General features: G+C 48.0%; 1 protein-coding gene across 1 annotated transcript in view; it reads left to right on the top strand.

Annotated features, from left to right (window-relative positions):
* The window catches only part of HIPK3 (homeodomain interacting protein kinase 3), a 283,073-nt gene that overhangs the window by 194,810 nt on the left and 68,172 nt on the right, over window positions 1-20,091 (top strand). The window contains 1 exon segment of the mRNA XM_030200637.1: window positions 15,982-16,263. Within this exon segment, the coding sequence (XP_030056497.1) occupies window positions 15,982-16,263 (282 nt within the window).

Genomic DNA, 20,091 nt, shown 5'->3' with positions numbered 1-20,091 from the left:
CAATCTAATTCTTCTCCTGTAGTTACAGAGAAAAGGCCTTCAGAAGGACAGCTAGTGGCTGCTAAGAGGTCCAGGGAATCTTGGGCTCTGGAGGAGGACTTACTGTGTGATCCAGATCAGGAGATGGACTCTGGTCAAGGGGGTTCGGGAGCTGATCCCTTTATACCTGGGGAGGATCCTTCTGTCCTTAGAATCTTTCATAAAGAAGATTTGCAGGAGTTAATCTTTTTAGTCTCCTCTACCTTACGTTTTGAGGAAGAGGAATCTCCTGTTGCAGAGCCACGTAAGGTAGATCTTTTAATAAAAGGGGTCTATAAACCAGGTAAGACCTTTCCTGTGCATCATGATATCAGGGACGTTATTCAGGCGCAGTGGTACATCCCTGACTCTGCCTTTAGACCGTCTAAGTCAGTGGTCCGTCTCTATCCAGTCCCTGAGGCCGACAAATCCCTCTTGAAGCTGCCTGTGGTGGATGCGGTGGTCTTGGCTGTCACTAAGCGGAATATGGTGCCTATGGATGAAGGTACAGCACTTAAGGATGTGCAGGACCAGCGTATGGAGGCGTTGTTGAAGAGCAGCTTCGATGTGTCGGCCTTGGCAGTGCAGATGGCCATCTGCGGTTCCGTAGTGGCTAGAGTTTGTTTTTGATGGTCTGAGAGAGTACTTGATAGATCTTCAGATGATTTGTCAGCCATTGATGCTGAGGTGGCTAAACTTGAGATGTTTGGCTTTTCTGGCTGACGCTTTGTACAATTTGCTGTGCGCATCTGCCAAGTCTAAGGCTCTGGGGGTAGCTGCTAGGAGGTCGCTTTGGCTGTGGGGCCGGTCTGCGGATACACCACTAAATCTAAGCTTAGAAAGTTTCCCTTTTGGTGTTCTTTATTGTTTGTTGAAGATTTAAGTTTGCAGTTTAGGGGAGATGAAGGTTCCGAGACTTCAGGAAGACCGACTGAAGGCTTCTGGGTGTGGTCTGTTTTCGGACCGGGGTCATGATTTTTGTCACTTTAGATCGAGTAAGACTTCTCCGGCTCAACGATCCCGTTTTTTTCCAGAGGAATCAGTCCTTTTGGGGAGCTTGTAGAGGGGGCAGGGACCCAGGGGCCTCTTTCCAGTCCCCCACTCGCCCTTCACAATGAGGGTGTCCGGGCCCAGCCTCCAGTTCCTGTAAGTGCCCGTTTGACGCAGTTTTACTGGAGGTGATCCCAGATCACCTCCGACCAGTGGGTTCTGGAGGTAATTTGAGAAGGGTATGCTTTAGAATTTGCATGTCCTCTGGCAGACACATTGGAGTTTCCTTGCTGGTTTTGCCTCAAGGCAGGAGGGAGACTCTAGAGAGGCTTCTCAACCTCCAGGCTATTTGCCCAGTCCCCTCAGTGGAGCTCAGGCAGGGGTGGTATTCCATCTATTTCGTCATTCCCATGAAAGAAGGTTCTTTCAGACCAATTCTGGACCTCAAGGCAGTCAAAAGGGCACTTATCTTCTTTTCCTATGGAGATGCTCCACTCGGTCGTAGTGGCGGTGAGGGCCGGAGAGTTTTTGATGGCCCAGGATCTTACCGAAACCTATCTCCACATCCTGATTCGTACTCTACATCAGTGTTTTCTGTTTCGCGATCCTCGGCAGGCATTATTAGTTTTGGGCATTACCCTTCAGCCTTGCGATAGCTCCTCGCACCTTCACCGAGATGATGGTGATAGTTGCAGCTGCCCTTAGGAGGGACGGGATTCTGGTTCATCCTTATCTAGATGATTGGCTAATCAGAGCAAAGTCGTACCAGGAGAGTTTACAGGTCACGGAGAGGGTGGTCTGTTTTCTGTAGCCCCTCGGTTGGGTGGTCAACTCGCAGAAGAGCCATCTACAGCCATCTCAGTCCCTGGATTATCTGGGAGTGTGCTTTGACACTCAGAGGCCAGAATTCTCAAGTTTCAGACCTTGATTTGTCAGTTCCTGTAGACCTTACTCCCATGCACACGGGATTACCTTCAAGTCTTGGGTTCCATGGCGGCGACAATTGAGACTGCCGTAGGCCAGAGCGCACATGAGATCTCTGCAAAGGTCCCATCTCTCCACGTGGTCGCCTCAGAGGGTCTCTGTCTTTCGGATGTTACCTCTACCAGCGCAGGAGAGGGGCAATCTGAGCTGATGGCTCCAGACGTCCAGTCTGGCCAAGGGGATGCCTCTGGAAGCTCCACAGTGGGTAGTAGTTACAACTGATGCCAAGCTTTTGGGCTGGAGGAATTCTGAAGAGGTTCGCAGCCTCTAAACCCACTCTTTCTAGATGGCTTAAGGATATGATAGAATTTTGCCTACCTTCTGGCAGGCAAACTGGTGCCTAAAAGAGTGAAGGCTCATTCTACTAGGAGGCAGGCAGCTTCTTGGGCTGAGCGTTTTCAAGTTCCGCCTTTGGAGATTTGTAGGGTGGCGATTTGGTCGTCTTTGTATTCCTTTTCTAAGCATTACAGATTGGATGTGCAGTGTCATCAGGATGCTGTTTTGGGGGTGCATGTTCTTGCAGCAGGTTTGCTGGGGGTTCTGCCCATGATTTTATTGCTTAGTTACTTCCCATCAGTCACAATCTGCTGATTTGCTTTCCTTTAGTCCCTCCAGACCAGACCAGAACCCTCCCGTAGATTATTCTGTTGGTTTATTCCTGACCAGTTGGTTTCTTGGTGGTGTTCTGGAAGAGCTGTGTTGTTGGTTTACTGTTCTTTAAAAAACAAAACAAAAAAAAACGAGCACAGATTCATGCAATCTGAACAGGTTTCTGCAATCCTCTTGGTGCTTATGAGGCAAAAGGCACATAAAAGCATGTGGCACAGGCTTAATATACATCTGGTGCTCGTGGCAGCTCAGGTTCACAGAACGTGGTCCTTTCTTCTACTACTTGGTTACAATATACTGGATCTGTCTCTGGCTAGCAAGGGCTCTTATTGGCTCACTCTGTAGAGTCAGAATTCTTAGTCTACACCTCTGGAAGGCATGCACAACCCATCAGTCACAATCTGGGCTGGTCCAGAGGGACTAAAAGAAAGCAAATTATCGGGTAAGATCTAATTTCTCCTTTTACACCTTGTTTCCTTTTTGGCTTTCTAAAGTTTACTATGACTGAGGAAATATTCAATCCCCTCTCAAATCCACCCCCCCCCCAAAAACCCCCCCCCCCCCCAAAAAAAAACCCAACAACTGTGTTTTGTATCCTTTGAATGCCTGTTTAATCTCTGTTATGGTTTTGGTTGCAGGTGCAACCTTCTAGGTATCTTCTATCTTCCTAATAAAGAAGTTTTTGCTCATGTTGCCTTTCAGTTTTGCCCACTGCTTTTCTACTTCTCCCAGATGTTCCCATGCAGCTAACTCCTCTTTGAGGTAGTCCCCTGTCTTGACAAAGTTAGATGTTTTGACGTCTAGAACTTTCTGTTTTTAATGAACCCTCTCTACACTTGTCTTGATATTAAACCATACCATCCAGTGATCACTGGATGCCAGATGGTCACCTACTATGACATCAGAAACACTCTCCCTATGTCAGGAAGTATTTTTTCACGGAGAGGGTGGTGAATGCTTGGAATGCCCTCCCGCGGGAGGTGGTGGAGATGAAAATGGTAACGAAATTCAAACATGTGTGGGATATGCATAAAGGAATCCTGTGCAGTAGGAATGGATCCTCAGAAGCTTAGCCAAAATTGGGTGGCGGAGCAGGTGGGGGAAGAGAGGTTGGTAGTTGGGAGGCGAGGATAGTGGAGGGCAGACTTATACGGTCTGTACCAGAGCCGGTGATGGGAGGCGGGACTGGTGGTTGGGAGGCGGGAAATACTGCTGGGCAGACTTGTACGGTCTGTGCCCTGAAAAAGGCAGGTACAAATCAAGGTAAGGTATACACATATGAGTTTATCTTGTTGGGCAGACTGGATGGACCATGCAGGTCTTTTTCTGCCGTCATCTACTATGTTACTATGTTACTATAAGTGCTAAGTCCAGTATGGCCCTATCCTTCATGGATTCCATTACCAACTGTTGGAACCAGGGCCGGTTTTAGGGATGATGGATTCGGCCGCAGCGGGCCTCACACTCCCAGGGAGCCCACAGCCATGGCATTGGTGGTCAGAACCATAGTCTTCCTTTGCAACCTCAAAACTCCCCACCTGCCCTGTCCCTGCAATGTTCCCCAGCTGCTTTACCTAGTTGCAGTTGGTGTGCCGGTAACCAGCAGTCAGTTACTGTTTTTTCTCGAGACTGAGCCTGAGCTATAGTGCATCTGTGATTGACCAGGGAGTTTCTCTGGTGCCTAAAAGGGCTCTTCTAATTGGCTGGGGTGATAACGAAGCAGCAGTGGTCCAAAAGAGAGGCAACCAGGAGGAAGATCAGTGGCAATGAAACACTAGTATGGTGAGAAAGCTTGAATGAAAACGGAGCCAACGTTGGCATGTTGTGGCAGATATCTACATCGTTAATTGTGCAAGGTGCCAGATTTGCATGTTAAAAAGAGGTTATTTGCATATAACATTCCAAAGGTATAATTTACAATTATTGCTACAAGGTGTCAATGCAGATGTCATCTTTTCAAATTGATTAAAACATGAATCCAAGGAAGGAGGAGAAAATCCAAACCTCACGGATGTGCAGCAGCAAACAAAGAAAGTGAAGTAACAAAAAGACGAGGATTCCAATGGATAAAAGATAGTGACAGGTACTTTGACTCCTGACACAGGCACACATGCTGAAACGTGGCCATGTCAAATCTGTTATATGTTAGACAATAGGTCTTGCTTACAAGATCAAAAGATTTATTTTTGTATCCCTTGGAATCCTCAACTTTGTTGTTGTTTTTTTTTTTTTTTGTCACCCCACTCTTTTGTTTGCTAAAACATAGTTACTAATGCATAAGACTTAGCACAAACAGATGTTGATGTATAACAATGTGGTGGAGATGAAAACGGTAACGGAATTCAAACATGCGTGGGATAAACATAAGGAATCCTGTGCAGAAGGAAGGGATCCTCAGGAGCTTAGCCTAGAATGGGTGGAAGAGCTGGTGGTTGGGAGGTGGGGCTAGTGCTGGGCAGACTTATACGGTCTGTGCTAGGGCTGGTGGTTGGGAGGCGGGACTAGTGCTGGGCAGACTTATACGGTCTGTGCTGGGGCTGGTGGTTGGGCGGCGGGGATAGTGCTGGGCAGACTTATACGGTCTGTGCCAGAGCCGGTGGTGGGAGGCAGGGATAGTGCTGGGCAGACTTATACGGTCTGTGCCAGAGCTGGTGGTGGGAGGCGGGACTGGTAGTTGGGAGGCGGGGATAGTGCTGGGCAGACTTATAGGGTCTGTGCCAGAGCTGGTGGTTGGGAGGTGGAGATAGTGCTGGGCAGACTTATAGGGTCTGTGCCAGAGCTGGTGGTTGGGAGGCGGGGATAGGGCTGGCCAGACTTATACGGTCTGTGCATTGAAGAGGACAGTACAAATAAAAAAAGTAGCACATATGAATTTATCTTCTTGGGCAGACTGGATGGACCGTGCAGGTCTTTTTCTGCCGTCATCTACTATGTTTACTATGTATAAATCTTCATATATCTGGACATAATGATATGTTAAAGAGGGTAGAAAACTTACTGCTTGCATTTTTTATATATTTGCTTTATATAGTATCATTATTGTACTTCATAAGGCCCAAACTCGTGTATTAAAATGAAGCTGAAATCCAGTGGTGCGATTTAGTTGTAAGCACTAGATGTCAGTACAATATAATTTATTAGTCAATTAAAACATATAAATCTGACATACTGATTGCTAAAAAGTTTTCCCAAAGAGTGATAAAAGATTTTCATTTGTATTAAATGTGTGTATGTATTGTATTTATTTTATATAACATACATTCCCATTATTGCACAAGTTCATGAAATACTGAAGAATGAGGAAGCTTGACTGCTAAACTGTTGCCAGTTCTGCACTGAAGGCCAAGGTTTCATCAGTTAATGTTGTCTAGCAACTACGGATAGACAACCAGAGAGGGAATCCAAAGAATAAAAAAATAACAAGACTAGAAGAGCCATAATAAAGCACCAGGGGCCTCCAAGAGTGGGTGACCATCAAATCTTTAATGGTATATAGTTTATTTGAAATACCGCAAAGCAGTTTAAAACTTTAAGATAAACATAGTAAACATAGTAGATGATGGCAGAAAAAGACCTGCACGGTCCATCCAGTCTGCCCAAGAAGATAAATTCATATGTGCTACTTTTTTATTTGTACTTTAAGATAAAGTAGAATAAAATAAAGGAAAAAATGCAATAGCTTGATAGGACAGTGAGATCCTACATTAAAGATTTGATGTTCATGCACTTTTGGAAGCTCCTGGTGTTTTCTTTTGGCAAGTTCTTGTGCCATAGATTGTTGAAATTGTAACCTGATGCAGGCATCCACCAAAATGTGGAAATCATGTTTGTTTTCATCTAATCATGTTTTGTGGACCATACTAGTGTCCTGTGACTTTGTTCAGGAGCAACAGATGGCAGAAGAACTGTCCATACCAGGTCATCTTGTTAATCTCTGCTCGCCTTTTCTGTCTTAAAAAAATTTTTTTTTTAGTTATTACATAAATATTTATATACACACATTGGCCAAGTTTGGCTATTGGAGGACTGTCGCGTGCTCGAGGACCTTGGCATACTGTCAGGCTTCTTCCCCGGGAGCACTGGGTTCGTGAGCCCATGGGCCACTACCGTGGAGCGGCAGTGGCAGGCAAGATCACCTCCAAGGTAGAGATGAGACAAAACTGGACCGGAACCCCGGACTGGAGTTCTACACAGGAACACTCGGAACTGGAACGCACCGGACGGGTGCGCACTGGAGTGGAGCCCACTGGACTGGAACACACTGGAGTGAAACCCGCTGGACTGGAACACACTGGACCTAGGCTTCACCTACGCTTGACAACCTTTCCCCGAGGGTTGAGCCCTCAGGTTCTGGCAGCCGGTAGGACTTACAGGAAAACCCGGAACTGGAACTTGCAAGCAGGAATGAAGATCCAGGAGTGCCCCCTGGCACCTAGGCGCAGGCAAGGCCGACAGGCAGGGACTGTCCGGGTTCTGGCAGTCGGCAGGTTTAAACACAATGACTAGTAAACTGTACCTAGGCTAATAGAAACGCTATACCCAGGCAAACCAGTCATACACAAGAAACATACACAGAGCACACTCAGGAGGCTTGAAAGCTATACACCAGCTAACAACAAAGCTGTGCCCAAGCTAACAAGTCATGCACTGGAAACAAACACAGAGCACTAGCAAAGCTATACACAGGCTAACAAGCCACACGGTGGCTAAGCTGGCTAGACTAAACAACCACAGAGCACTAGCAAAGCTATACACAGGCTAACAAGCCACACGGTGCCTAAGCTGGCTAGTCTAAACAAACACAGAGCACTAGCAAAGCTATACACAGGCTAACAAGCCACACTGTGCCTAAGCTGGCTAGTCTAAACAAACACAGAGCACTAGCAAAGCTATACACAGGCTAACAAGCCACACGGTGCCTAAGCTGGCTAGTCTAAACAAACACAGAGCACTAGCAAAGCTATACACAGGCTAACAAGCCACACGGTGCCTAAGCTATCTAGTCAAACATAGAAACTCACACAGAGCAAACACTGAAACAGTGTACAGAGCACTCTATACACCAGGGCCCTTAGATGAAATGCAAAGGCCAGGGCTGTAGTCCCTAAGTGATTAATAAGCCCTTCCACACCAGAGGCACAGCTGCAGCCATCACCTTGCATCCAAACAGAGGCTTGACACACAGAGAGGTCAGCCCAGCGGGAGCTATCTTGGATACTGGCATAGAGGAGTCGGCGGCAGCCATCTTGGAAAAGGCATAGCCCACACAGGTGAGGTTCAGTAGGGCAATCAGCACACAGAGCCAGAGAGAAACTAAGACAGAGACAAGCAGAAGCCAGCACAGCCACTGACTCCCAGAAACAGGGTAAGTCTGAGGGTGGTCACGGCCACAGACGTAACAAGGACTTGTGAATGGGCTCTACAGTTTTAAAATGGTTTCATTCTTATATGTCAAATTGATCACAAATTGTAAACTGGAACCATGAAACCTCACCTAAGAAGTTATTGAGAGGAGTACCACAGGAGTCTCTCCCTTCGCCCCTTTTATTCAATCTGTATTTGACTCTGGCTAAGAAATTGGAGAAACTTAGATTTGAATTTCCATCTTTTTGCAGACAGTATTCAGTTTGTAGTTCCAGTACAGGTGGATCAGGAGGTAGCCATTTCATCATCGAATAAACAGCTACAAGTGCTGGGTCACTTATCACCCCTACCACTGTAATTTCCCCACCCCTAGCTGTCTGTTCGTCTGTCCAATTTAGATTGTAAGCTCTGTTGAGCAGGGACTGTCTTTTCATGTTAATTTGTACAGTGCTGCGTAAGTCTGGTAGCGCTATAGAAATGTTTAATAGTAGTAGTAGTGGTAAATGGCTTCATAATGAGTTAGTTCTAAAAATAAGTAAAACAGTAGGAGTGGATCCTCAGAAGCTTAGCCGAAATTGGGTGGCGGAGCAGATGGGGGAAGAGGGGTTGGTGGTTGGGAGGCGAGGATAGTGGAGGGCAGACTTATACGGTCTGTGCCAGAGCCAGTGATGGGAGGCGGGACTGGTGGTTGGGAGGCGGGAAATACTGCTGGGCAGACTTGTACGGTCTGTTCCCTGAAAAAGTCAAGTACAAATCAAGGTAAGGTATACACATATGAGTTTATCTTGTTGGGCAGACTGGATGGACCATGCAGATCTTTTTCTGCTGTCATCTACTATGTTACTATGTAACAGTTGCTATGTGGATTTCACGTAAATCTAATCCCCTAGTATATAGACAATCATTTCAGGGGATTGAGATCAATATTGTGCACAAATTGACCACATTGTGTTTCCTGTTTGACAATTATCTGACATTTGTTCTTTAGGTAACCAAAGTAGTGCGTTCCTGTTATCAACCTAGAATGATACCACAATTGAGACCTGTGGTATCAAAATCTAAACTGGTTAAAGTAACCAAGCACTGGTAACGAGCAGATTATTGTAACTTCCTTTCTCCGAGGACAAGCAGGCTGCTTGTTCTCACTGATGGGGGTTGACGTCCTCGGCAGCCCCCTCCATCGGAAAGTTTACTAGCAAAGGCCTTTGCTAGTCCTCGCGCGCCCATGCGCACTGCGCATGCGCAGCCGTCTTCCCGCCTGAAACCGGCTCGAGCCGGCCAGTCTTCTTTCGTCCGCGCTCGGTACGGTCATGTTACGCCGTTCGTGCCCCAGAGAGTCGACCTCGCGCGTCCTTTTCGACGTGTTTTTTCTTCTTTTTCGTTACAAAAAGTTCGGGAAGCGCTCCGGAAGTGTTCCGGAAGACCCTTTCAGGTTTTCTGCCCTTCCCGTAATTTCTCAGCTTTTGCCCCGTAAGTTTTCTTTCGTTGTCGGGGTAGGCCTAGTTTGGCCTCGGTCGAGATTTTTTCTCCCCTTAAATTTTGGTGCTTCAATTTTCGCCATTTCGGCTTTTGATTTCGCCGGCGTGATTTTTCCGCCCATGACATCGAAGCCTTCCAGCGGCTTCAAGAAGTGCACCCAGTGCGCCCGGGTAATCTCGCTCACTGATAGGCACTCTGCGTGTCTTCAGTGTCTAGGGGCCCAGCACCGCCCTCAGAACTGCAGTCTGTGTTCCCTGTTACAAAGGCGGACTCAGGTAGCGAGATTAGCCCAGTGGAACGTTTTGTTCTCGGGCTCTTCGTCGACATCGGCACCGGAGGCATCGAGTGCATCGACGTCGTCAGCGTCCGGACCATCTTCCTTGGCTGCCGCTCCATCGACTGCATCGAGGCATCGGACCTCTGCATCGGCGCCGAGGCATCGGGCGACTGCATCGACGTCGGTGGTACCGAGACTTCGTCTGCTGATGTCGTCGGACGGAGGTGCATCGTCAGGAGTGCAGGTGAGGGCTGTCCATTTCCCTGCTGGTGGCGGTGAGCCTTCGGGTGGGTCTCCTACCCTGAGGGCTCCTGCGGTACAGCCCCCCCGGGATCGACCCTCTTCGGTCTCGGCCCCGAGGAAGCGACGGATGGATTCTACGTCCTCCTCGTCGGTGCTGGGGAGCTCTGGTGACATGCTTCGGAAGAAGTCGAAGAAGCATCGACACCGGTCCCCTCCCCGTGTCGGCACCGAGAGCTCTGGGTCGCCGAGGGATTCGGCACCCAGCAGGCATCGGCACCGAGAGGACCGCTCACCCTCTGTTCAAGAGGTGTCGATGCGCTCCACTCTGGACAGCCCGGAACAGCCTCCTCGCCCGGAACAGGTTCTGACGTCGATGCCTGCATCGACCTCTCAGCCTTTTTCTGCAGCCACTCTGAACGAGAGCCTCCGGGCCGTTCTCCCAGAGATTCTGGGAGAGCTGTTGCGCCCTACCCCTCCGGTACCGGCGGTGCTTGCGCCTCCGGTACCGTCGAGCGTGGCGCCGGCTGGCCCATCGCCCAGGTTGAGGTCCCCGACGTCGGTACCGCGTGCGGTACCGACCGCGGCCACCTCCCAGGAAGGCTCCCCGACTACGTCGGCGGAGGGAGCTTCGCCGATGCGGGCGAGGGAGTCTACCTCTCGACGCCCCCACCGTGGACGGGGTTCCACCGAGTCGAGCAGGGCGAGGTTGCAGACACAGGTTCGTGAACTTGTGTCTGACACCGAGGGTGAGGCCTCGTGGGAGGAAGAGGAAGATCCCAGATATTTCTCTGACGAGGAGTCTGAGGGTCTTCCCTCTGATCCCACTCCCTCTCCTGAGAGACAGCTTTCTCCTCCCGAGAGTCTGTCTTTTGCTTCCTTTGTCCGGGAGATGTCTACGGCCATCCCCTTCCCGGTGGTTGTGGAGGACGAGCCCAGGGCTGAAATGTTTGAGCTCCTGGACTATCCTTCTCCACCTAAGGAAGTGTCCACTGTTCCCTTGCACCATGTCCTAAAGAAGACATTGCTTGCGAACTGGACAAAACCTTTAACTAATCCCCACATCCCCAAGAAGATCGAGTCCCAGTACCGGATCCATGGGGACCCAGAGCTGATGCGCACCCAGTTGCCTCACGACTCTGGAGTTGTGGATCTGGCCCTAAAGAAGGCTAAGAGTTCTAGGGAACATGCTTCGGCGCCCCCGGGCAAGGACGCTAGAACCTTAGACTCCTTTGGGAGGAAGGCCTACCATTCCTCTATGCTCGTGTCCAAGATCCAGTCTTACCAGCTCTACACGAGCATACACATGCGGAACAATGTGCGGCAGTTGGCGGGCTTGGTTGATGCTCTTCCCCCTGAGCAAGCCAAGCCTTTTCAGGAGGTGGTCAGGCAGCTGAAGGCGTGCAGAAAATTCCTGGCCAGAGGAGTCTATGACACTTTTGATGTTGCGTCCAGGGCCGCTGCTCAAGGTGTGGTGATGCGCAGGCTCTCATGGCTGCGTGCCGCCGACCTGGAGAATAGACTCCAGCAGCGGATTGCGGACTCGCCTTGCCGTGCGGACAACATTTTTGGTGAAAAAGTCGAACAGGTGGTAGAGTCTCTCCACCAGCGGGACACCGCATTCGACAAATTCGCCCGCCGGCAGCCTTCAGCCTCTACCTCTACAGGTAGAAGATTTTTCGGGGGAAGGAAGACTGCTCCCTATGCTTCTGGTAAGCGTAGGTACAATCCTCCTTCCCGACAGCCTGCGGCCCAGGCTAAGCCCCAGCGCGCTCGCTCTCGTCAGCAACGCGCGCCTCAGCAAGGCCCCGCGGCTCCCCAGCAAAAGCAAGGGGCGAGCTTTTGACTGGCTCCAGCAGAGCATAGCCGACATCCAAGTGTCAGTGCCGGGCGACCTGCCGGTCGGGGGGAGGTTGAAAGCTTTTCACCAAAGGTGGCCTCTCATAACCTCCGATCAGTGGGTTCTGCAATTAGTCCGGCAAGGATACACCCTCAATTTGGCATCAAAACCTCCAAATTGTCCACCGGGAGCTCAGTCTTACAGCTTCCAGCACAAGCAGGTACTTGCAGAGGAACTCTCCGCCCTTCTCAGCGCCAATGCGGTCGAGCCCGTGCCATCCGGGCAAGAAGGGCTGGGATTCTATTCCAGGTACTTCCTTGTGGAAAAGAAAACAGGGGGGATGCGTCCCATCCTAGACCTAAGGGCCCTGAACAAATATCTCGTAAAAGAAAAGTTCAGGATGCTTTCCCTGGGCACCCTTCTCCCCATGATTCAGCAAAACGATTGGCTATGCTCTCTGGACTTGAAGGATGCCTACACTCACATCCCGATACTGCCAGCTCACAGACAGTATCTGCGATTTCAGCTGGGCACACGCCACTTCCAGTACTGTGTGCTACCCTTTGGGCTCGCCTCTGCGCCCAGGGTGTTCACAAAGTGCCTAGCTGTGGTAGCAGCGGCACTTCGCAGGCTGGGGGTGCACGTGTTCCCATATCTCGACGATTGGCTGGTGAAGAACACATCCGAGGCAGGAGCCCTGCAGTCCATGCAGATGACTATTCGCCTACTGGAGCTACTGGGGTTTGTGATAAATTATCCAAAGTCCCATCTTCTTCCAATGCAGAGACTCGAATTCATAGGAGCTCTGCTGGATTCTCGGACGGCTCGCGCCTGTCTCCCAGAGACGAGAGCCAACAACTTGTTGTCCCTCGTCTCGCGGGTGCGAGCGTCCCAGCAGATCACGGCTCGGCAGATGTTGAGATTGCTGGGCCACATGGCCTCCACAGTCCATGTGACTCCCATGGCCCGCCTTCACATGAGATCTGCTCAATGGACCCTAGCCTCCCAGTGGTATCAGGCCGCTGGGGGTCTAGAGGACGTGATCCACCTGTCCACGAGTTTTCTCAAATCCCTGTATTGGTGGACGATTTGCTCCAATTTGACTCTGGGACGTCCCTTCCAAATTCCTCAGCCACAAAAAGTGCTGACCACGGATGCGTCCCTCCTGGGATGGGGAGCTCATGTCGATGGGCTTCACACCCAAGGAAGCTGGTCCCTCCAGGAACGCGATCTGCAGATCAATCTTCTGGAGTTACGAGCGATCTGGAACGCTCTGAAGGCTTTCAGAGATCGGCTGTCCCACCAAATTATCCAAATTCAGACAGACAACCAGGTTGCCATGTACTATGTCAACAAGCAGGGGGGCACCGGATCTCGCCCCCTGTGTCAGGAAGCCGTCAGCATGTGGCTCTGGGCTCGCCGACACGGCATGGTGCTCCAAGCCACATATCTGGCAGGCGTAAACAACAGTCTGGCCGACAGGTTGAGCAGGATTATGCAACCTCACGAGTGGTCGCTCAATTCCCGTGTGGTACGACAGATCTTCCAGGTGTGGGGCACCCCCTTGGTAGATCTCTTCGCATCTCGAGTGAACCACAAAGTCCCTCAGTTCTGTTCCAGGCTTCAGGCCCACGGCAGACTGGCATCGGATGCCTTCCTCCTGGATTGGGGGGAGGGCCTGCTGTATGCTTATCCTCCCATCCCTCTGGTGGGGAAGACTTTATTGAAACTCAAGCAAGACCAAGGCACCATGATTCTGATTGCTCCTTTTTGGCCGCGTCAGATCTGGTTCCCTCTTCTTCTGGAGTTATCCTCCGAAGAACCGTGGAGATTGGAGTGTTTTCCGACCCTCATCACGCAGGACGAAGGGGCTCTTCTGCATCCCAACCTCCAGTCTCTGGCTCTCACGGCCTGGATGTTGAGGGCGTAGACTTTGCCTCTTTGGGTCTGTCAGAGGGTGTCTCCCGCATCTTGCTTGCTTCCAGGAAAGACTCCACTAAGAGAAGTTACTTCTTTCATTGGAGGAGGTTTGCCGTCTGGTGTGACAGCAAGGCCCTAGATCCTCGCTCTTGTCCTACACAGACCCTGCTTGAATACCTTCTGCACTTGCCTGAGTCTGGTCTTAAGACCAACTCCGTAAGGGTTCACCTTAGTGCAATCAGTGCATACCATTACCAAGTGGAAGGTAAGCCGATCTCAGGACAGCCTTTAGTTGTTCGCTTCATGAGAGGTTTGCTTTTGTCAAAGCCCCCTGTCAAGCCTCCTACAGTGTCATGGGATCTCAATGTCGTTCTCACCCAGCTGATGAAACCTCCTTTTGAGCCACTGAATTCCTGCCATCCGAAGTACTTGACCTGGAAGGTCATTTTCTTGGTGGCAGTTACTTCGGCTCGTAGAGTCAGTGAGCTTCAGGCCCTGGTAGCCCAGGCTCCTTACACCAAATTTCATCACAACAGAGTAGTCCTCCGCACTCACCCTAAGTTTCTGCCAAAGGTCGTGTCGGAGTTCCATCTGAACCAGTCAATTGTCTTGCCAACATTCTTTCCCCGTCCTCATTCCTGCCCTGCTGAACGTCAGCTGCACACATTGGACTGCAAGAGAGCATTGGCCTTCTATCTGGAGCGGACACAGCCCCACAGACAGTCCGCCCAATTGTTTGTTTCTTTTGATCCCAATAGGAGGGGAGTGGCTGTAGGGAAACGCACCATATCCAATTGGCTAGCAGATTGCATTTCCTTCACTTACGCCCAGGCGGGGCTGGCTCTTGAGGGTCATGTCACGGCTCATAATGTTAGAGCCATGGCTGCGTCGGTAGCCCACTTGAAGTCAGCCTCCATTGAAGAAATTTGCAAAGCTGCGACGTGGTCATCTGTCCACACATTCACATCTCATTACTGCCTGCAGCAGGATACCCGACGCGACAGTCGGTTCGGGCAGTCAGTTCTTCAGAACCTGTTTGGGCTTTAGGATCCAACTCCACCCCCTGAGGGCCCTGTTTGTTCTGTTCCAGGCTACACTCTCAGTTAGTTGGTAAATTTTTTAGGTCAATCTCAGTTATGTCCTCGCCGTTGCGAGGCCCAATTGACCATGGTTGTTGTTTTGAGTGAGCCTGGGGGCTAGGGATACCCCATCAATGAGAACAAGCAGCCTGCTTGTCCTCGGAGAAAGCGAATGCTACATACCTGTAGAAGGTATTCTCCGAGGACAGCAGGCTGATTGTTCTCACCAACCCGCCCGCCTCCCCTTTGGAGTTGAGTCTTCCCTTGGAGTGTATTGTCTTGCTACATACTGGACTGGCCGGCTCGAGCCGGTTTCGGGCGTGAAGACGGCTGCGCATGCGCAGTGCGCATGGGCGCGCGAGGACTAGCAAAGGCCTTTGCTAGTAAACTTTCCGATGGAGGGGGCTGCCGAGGACGTCAACCCCCATCAGTGAGAACAATCAGCCTGCTGTCCTCGGAGAATACCTTCTACAGGTATGTAGCATTCGCTTTTTCATGGATTGCCGTAGTTCAGTTTAACCAGACAGTAAATGAGCTGCAGTATTCTGTACTAATTGCAAACAGAAAAGAAAAAATTTGATTATATTACTCCTGTTTTAAATGAGCTGCATTGGTTGCCAATATTGGCACTAAATCAATTTAAGATTTTGTGCTTTGTTTTTAAGGCTTTTCAGTTAAGTACTCCTAGGTATTTCAGTGTTAATAAATCAGTATGTTCTTCTCAGCTGACCTTATTGAAGCTTCCTTCTTTATCTTCTGTTAAGCTGACGTCTACCAGGAGTCATGTGTTTAACTGATTATCTATAGTTTTTTAAAACAATTTTAAAGATTTGGCTCTGTTCTTGTCATTTTTTCTGAACTTTTAAATATTGTCAGTATATAATGCAAAAATGATTATTTTATTATTTTTATACATTTATTTTTTTATCTGATTTTGTAAAATTGTAATTTCTTTACTGCATATTTTTTTAATGTAACTCTGTAAACGGCTTTGGTGCCTTTTGGTGTAAGGCGGTATATAAAACAAATCAACCATGGTGAGACTCTTCAAATCAGTTTAGGAAGTGACCAACAAATGGAGATGTTCTGTGAAGATGCCACAGATGCAAATCATTAGCCATTATAATGTTCTAGAAACAGTTTTGCTGAATGGTAAACTATATGAATTGTTTTTCTTGTAGGAGAAGTTTAATTCAAAATACCAATATCAAAAATGTAGTACTTGAATCTCCAAAGATTTCTAATATGAAGGCTGTGGAGCAAGAAGGTTGTGGAGAAATAGAGAATGGTCATAATTCAGAAGGCGAGGAAGAGAACCAGTGCAAAACCTCAGATGACTTAACTTCTAACAGCCAACACCGGGCTATCATCATTGCAGACTCCACAAGTCCAGCAGTGAGCGTGATTACAATCAGCAGTGATACTGATGAGGAGGATACATCGCAAATACATTCAGTCTCAGAGTAAGAATCAAGTAGAAATATAATTTTATGGAAAAGGAGATGCAACTGACAGATATGGAGACTTACTAAAAATAGAGCCAATGTTAGATATGCTGGACCCAGGGCAGAAATTTGGTGGTTAGAGGCATGAGACATTCATTCCAGTTCACTGGCACCCTGTTTGAAGGTTCCTTACAGGAATATTAATGTGACAAAACAGAAAAATAGAGCAGATTAAATTCAGAATGAACTAGACAGAAAAGGTACATTTGTAGCTTGGACCAAAAGAGATGGGAAGAGGTGTGTTGGACATCTGGAGGAAGCTTATCCTAAAAGTAGTGGGCAGGCAAGAGGAGTTGGAGGAGGAAATTAGTGCACCAAGAGAGGGGAATATAGACTCTGAACGGTCTTAACCATGGAGACTTGTTGGTCACCTATGGAGAGTGGAGAGAAGTTCTGCTAAAAACACTAGAAGAGCTTTTGGAAAGATAATGAGCCAAGCATGAACTGGAGAAGTCACAGTTGCCCCACTATACCTTTTATAATTCCTAGATATTGGTTCTATTTTGTGGAATTTTAAAAAACGTTCTAGTCAGAGTTCGGCACATGACGTCACTTTTTGTTTTTTAAATGCTGACTGCTGTGGGTAGAATTAGCCTTGACTATGTCCAAGCACCTGCATTGAATATCCAGGGCTAATTTAAAACATGCTAGCTGCCAGGTCATATGTGGGTCCCAGCTGATATTCAGCCAGGACTTGCATAAGACACAGGAGTCCTTTTACTAAGCTGTAGTAAGCAGTAACACATGGGGTTTACTGTGGGATGTGTTGAAGGGAGCATGTTGGGGGGGAGGGGGTGGAGAGTGGGCATTTTTGTACTAATCAGTGTGTCGGCATTTCCGTGCACAGATTAGCACAGGATTAGTGCATGAGCCCTTACTGCCTACAAAATTGGTGGTAAGGGCTCCAGGGCTAATTTTTGTTAATGGCCTTGTGCTAATGGCATTATAAGAATTTCATATATATCATGAACTTCCACAAACCCAAAATTGAAATCTTCAAAAAAACATAGTGTGAATTTAATTGTAGTGCTTGACACACCTCCAAAATCTTAACATAATTTTTTTTTATTTTAGAATGGAAGAAAAAAACAAAAATCTGTGGTACTATTAAGAATTTCACAGACATATAGTATCATCAGGATAACTACTCCTTATTAGCCAAACATCTCCAATTTTTTCATCACTTAATATTTCTACTGCTTATAATTTTCAGATTTTCTTGTGTCCATAAATTGTCCCAGTGTACAAAGCAGGGTTTCTGCTAGGTACCCGTGACCTGGATTGGCTGGATGAACCATTGGTCTGACCCAAAAGTACATATCCATACTGGGACAGACCACAGGTCCATCAAGCCCAGTATCCTGTTTTCAACAGTGGCCAATCCAGGTCTCAAGTACCTGGCAGGATCCCAAAATAGTACAATATGTTTTATACTGCTTATCCTAGAAATAAGCAGTGAATTTTCCCATTTTAATAATGGCTTATGAACTTTTCTTTTAGGAAGCTATCCAAACCTTTTTTAAACCCCACTAAGCTAACTGTTTTTACCACATTCTCTGGCAGTGAATTCCAGAGTTTAATTACTTGTTGAATGAAAAAATATTTTCTCCGATTCGTTTTAAATTTACTACTTTGTAGTTTTCATTGCGTTCGCTTTGTCCTAGTATTTTTGGAAAGAGTAAACAAGCAGTTCACATCTACTCATTTAACTCCACTCATTATTTTATATATCTCTATCATATCTACCCTTAGCCGTCTTTTCTCTAAGCAGAAGAGCCCTAGCCATTTCAGCCTTTCCTCATAGGGAAGTCACCCCATCCCCTTTATCATTTTCGTCGCCCTTCTCTGTACCTTTTCTAATTCCACTATCTTTTTTGAGATGCGGTGACCAGAATTGCACACAGTATTCGAGGTGCGGTCGCTCCATGAAGCAATTCATCCCCTATATTGTAGCGTTCCCTCGGATTCTTGTGGCCCAAGTGCATGACCCTGCATTTTTTAGGATTAAATCTTTTAGTTGTCACATATCGGGACCATTCCTCCAGCTTCGCTTGGTCCTTTTTCATGTCATTTACATCCTCCAGGGTGTCCACCCTGTTGCAGAGTTTGGGATCATCCACAAAGAGACAAACTTACCAGACAGCCCTTCACAGTACCACTCACAAAGACGTTAAAAAGAGCCAGCCCATGGACCGATCCCTGCGGTACTGCACTGATAACTTCCCTTTCTTCAGAGCAAGCTCCATTTACCACTACTGTCTCCTTCCATTCAACCAATTTTTAACCCAGTCAGTTACTCAAGGACCCTTACCGAGGGCACTCAATTTATTTGTCAGCCGCCTGTGTGGAACTGTGTCAAAGGCTTTGCTGAAATCTAAGTATACCACATCTAGCGCCCCTCCCACATCCAACTGTTTGGTCACCCAGTCAAAGAAATCAGTCAGATTTGTCTTGACACAACCTGTCACTAGTGAATCCATGCTGCCTTGGGTCCTGCATTCCATTCAGTTCGAGAAACCTCACAATCCTCGGCTTTAGTAGCGTTTCCATTAGTTTACTCATCACTGAGGTCAAACAGGACTGTGATTCCCAACCTCCTTCTAACTTTAACTCTTGTGCAAAGGAACCACAATTGCCCTTCTTCAGTCCTCCGAGACCACTCCAGTCTCTAAGGAAGCATTGAAGAGGTCAGTCAGCGGAGCCGCTAGAACTTTTTCGAGTTCCTTGAGCCCCCTCGGGTGTTATCCCATCAGGCCCCATCACTTTGTCTGCTTTTAGTTTAGCTAGCTTCTCTCACAGTCGTTCGTGAACAGGTCTTGGTCTACCATCCATCCATCCCCTTTAGCATTTGTTTTCTGCAGTCCTATCCCCGGCCTTTCATCCGTGAATACAGCGCAGAAATAATTAAGCAGTTCAGCTTTATCCTTATCTTCACTCTTCACACTGAGCAGAGGGTTTCAAAGTATCATCAGCGATGACTCCTAAATCCTTTTCCTGGTCTGTGACTCCTAACGCAGAACCTTGTATCATGTAGCTATAGTTCGGGTTCCTCTTTCCCACATGCATCACTTTGCACTTGCTCACATTAAACATCTTTGAAGGAGTGAACAAACATGTGGACAAAAGGGAGTCGGTTGATATTGTGTATCTGGATTTTCAAAAGGCGTTTGACAAGGTACCTCATGAAAGGCTACAGAGGAAATTGGAGGGTCATGGGATAGGAGGAAATGTCCTATTGTGGATTAAAAACTGGTTGAAGGATAGGAAACAGAGAGTGGGGTTAAATGGGCAGTATTCACAATGGAGAAGGGTAGTTAGTGGGGTTCCTCAGGGGTCCGTGCTAGGACCGCTGCTTTTTAATATAAATGATTTAGAGATGGGAGTAACTAGCGAGGTAATTAAATTTGCTGATGACACAAAGTTATTCAAAGTCGTTAAATCGCGACAAGATTGTGAAAAATTACAAGAGGACCTTACGAGACTGGGAGACTGGGCAGCTAAATGGCAGATGATGTTTAATGTGAGCAAGTGCAAGGTGATGCATGTGGGAAAAAAGAACCCGAATTATAGCTACGTCATGCAAGGTTCCACGTTAGGAGTTACAGACCAAGAAAGGGATCTGGGTGTCGTCGTCGATAACACACTGAAACCTTCTGCTCAGTGTGCTGCTGCGGCTAAGAAAGTGAATAGAATGTTGGGTATTATCAGGAAAGGTATGGAAAACAGGTGTGAGGATGTTATAATGCCGTTGTATCGCTCCATGGTGCGACCGCACCTTGAGTATTG

Source organism: Microcaecilia unicolor, chromosome 4 (assembly GCF_901765095.1).
Source record: "Microcaecilia unicolor chromosome 4, aMicUni1.1, whole genome shotgun sequence".
Classification (NCBI taxonomy): Eukaryota; Metazoa; Chordata; class Amphibia; order Gymnophiona; family Siphonopidae; genus Microcaecilia; species Microcaecilia unicolor.
Note: the sequence above shows the minus strand (reverse complement) of the source record. Positions and strands in the feature narration are given on the sequence as shown.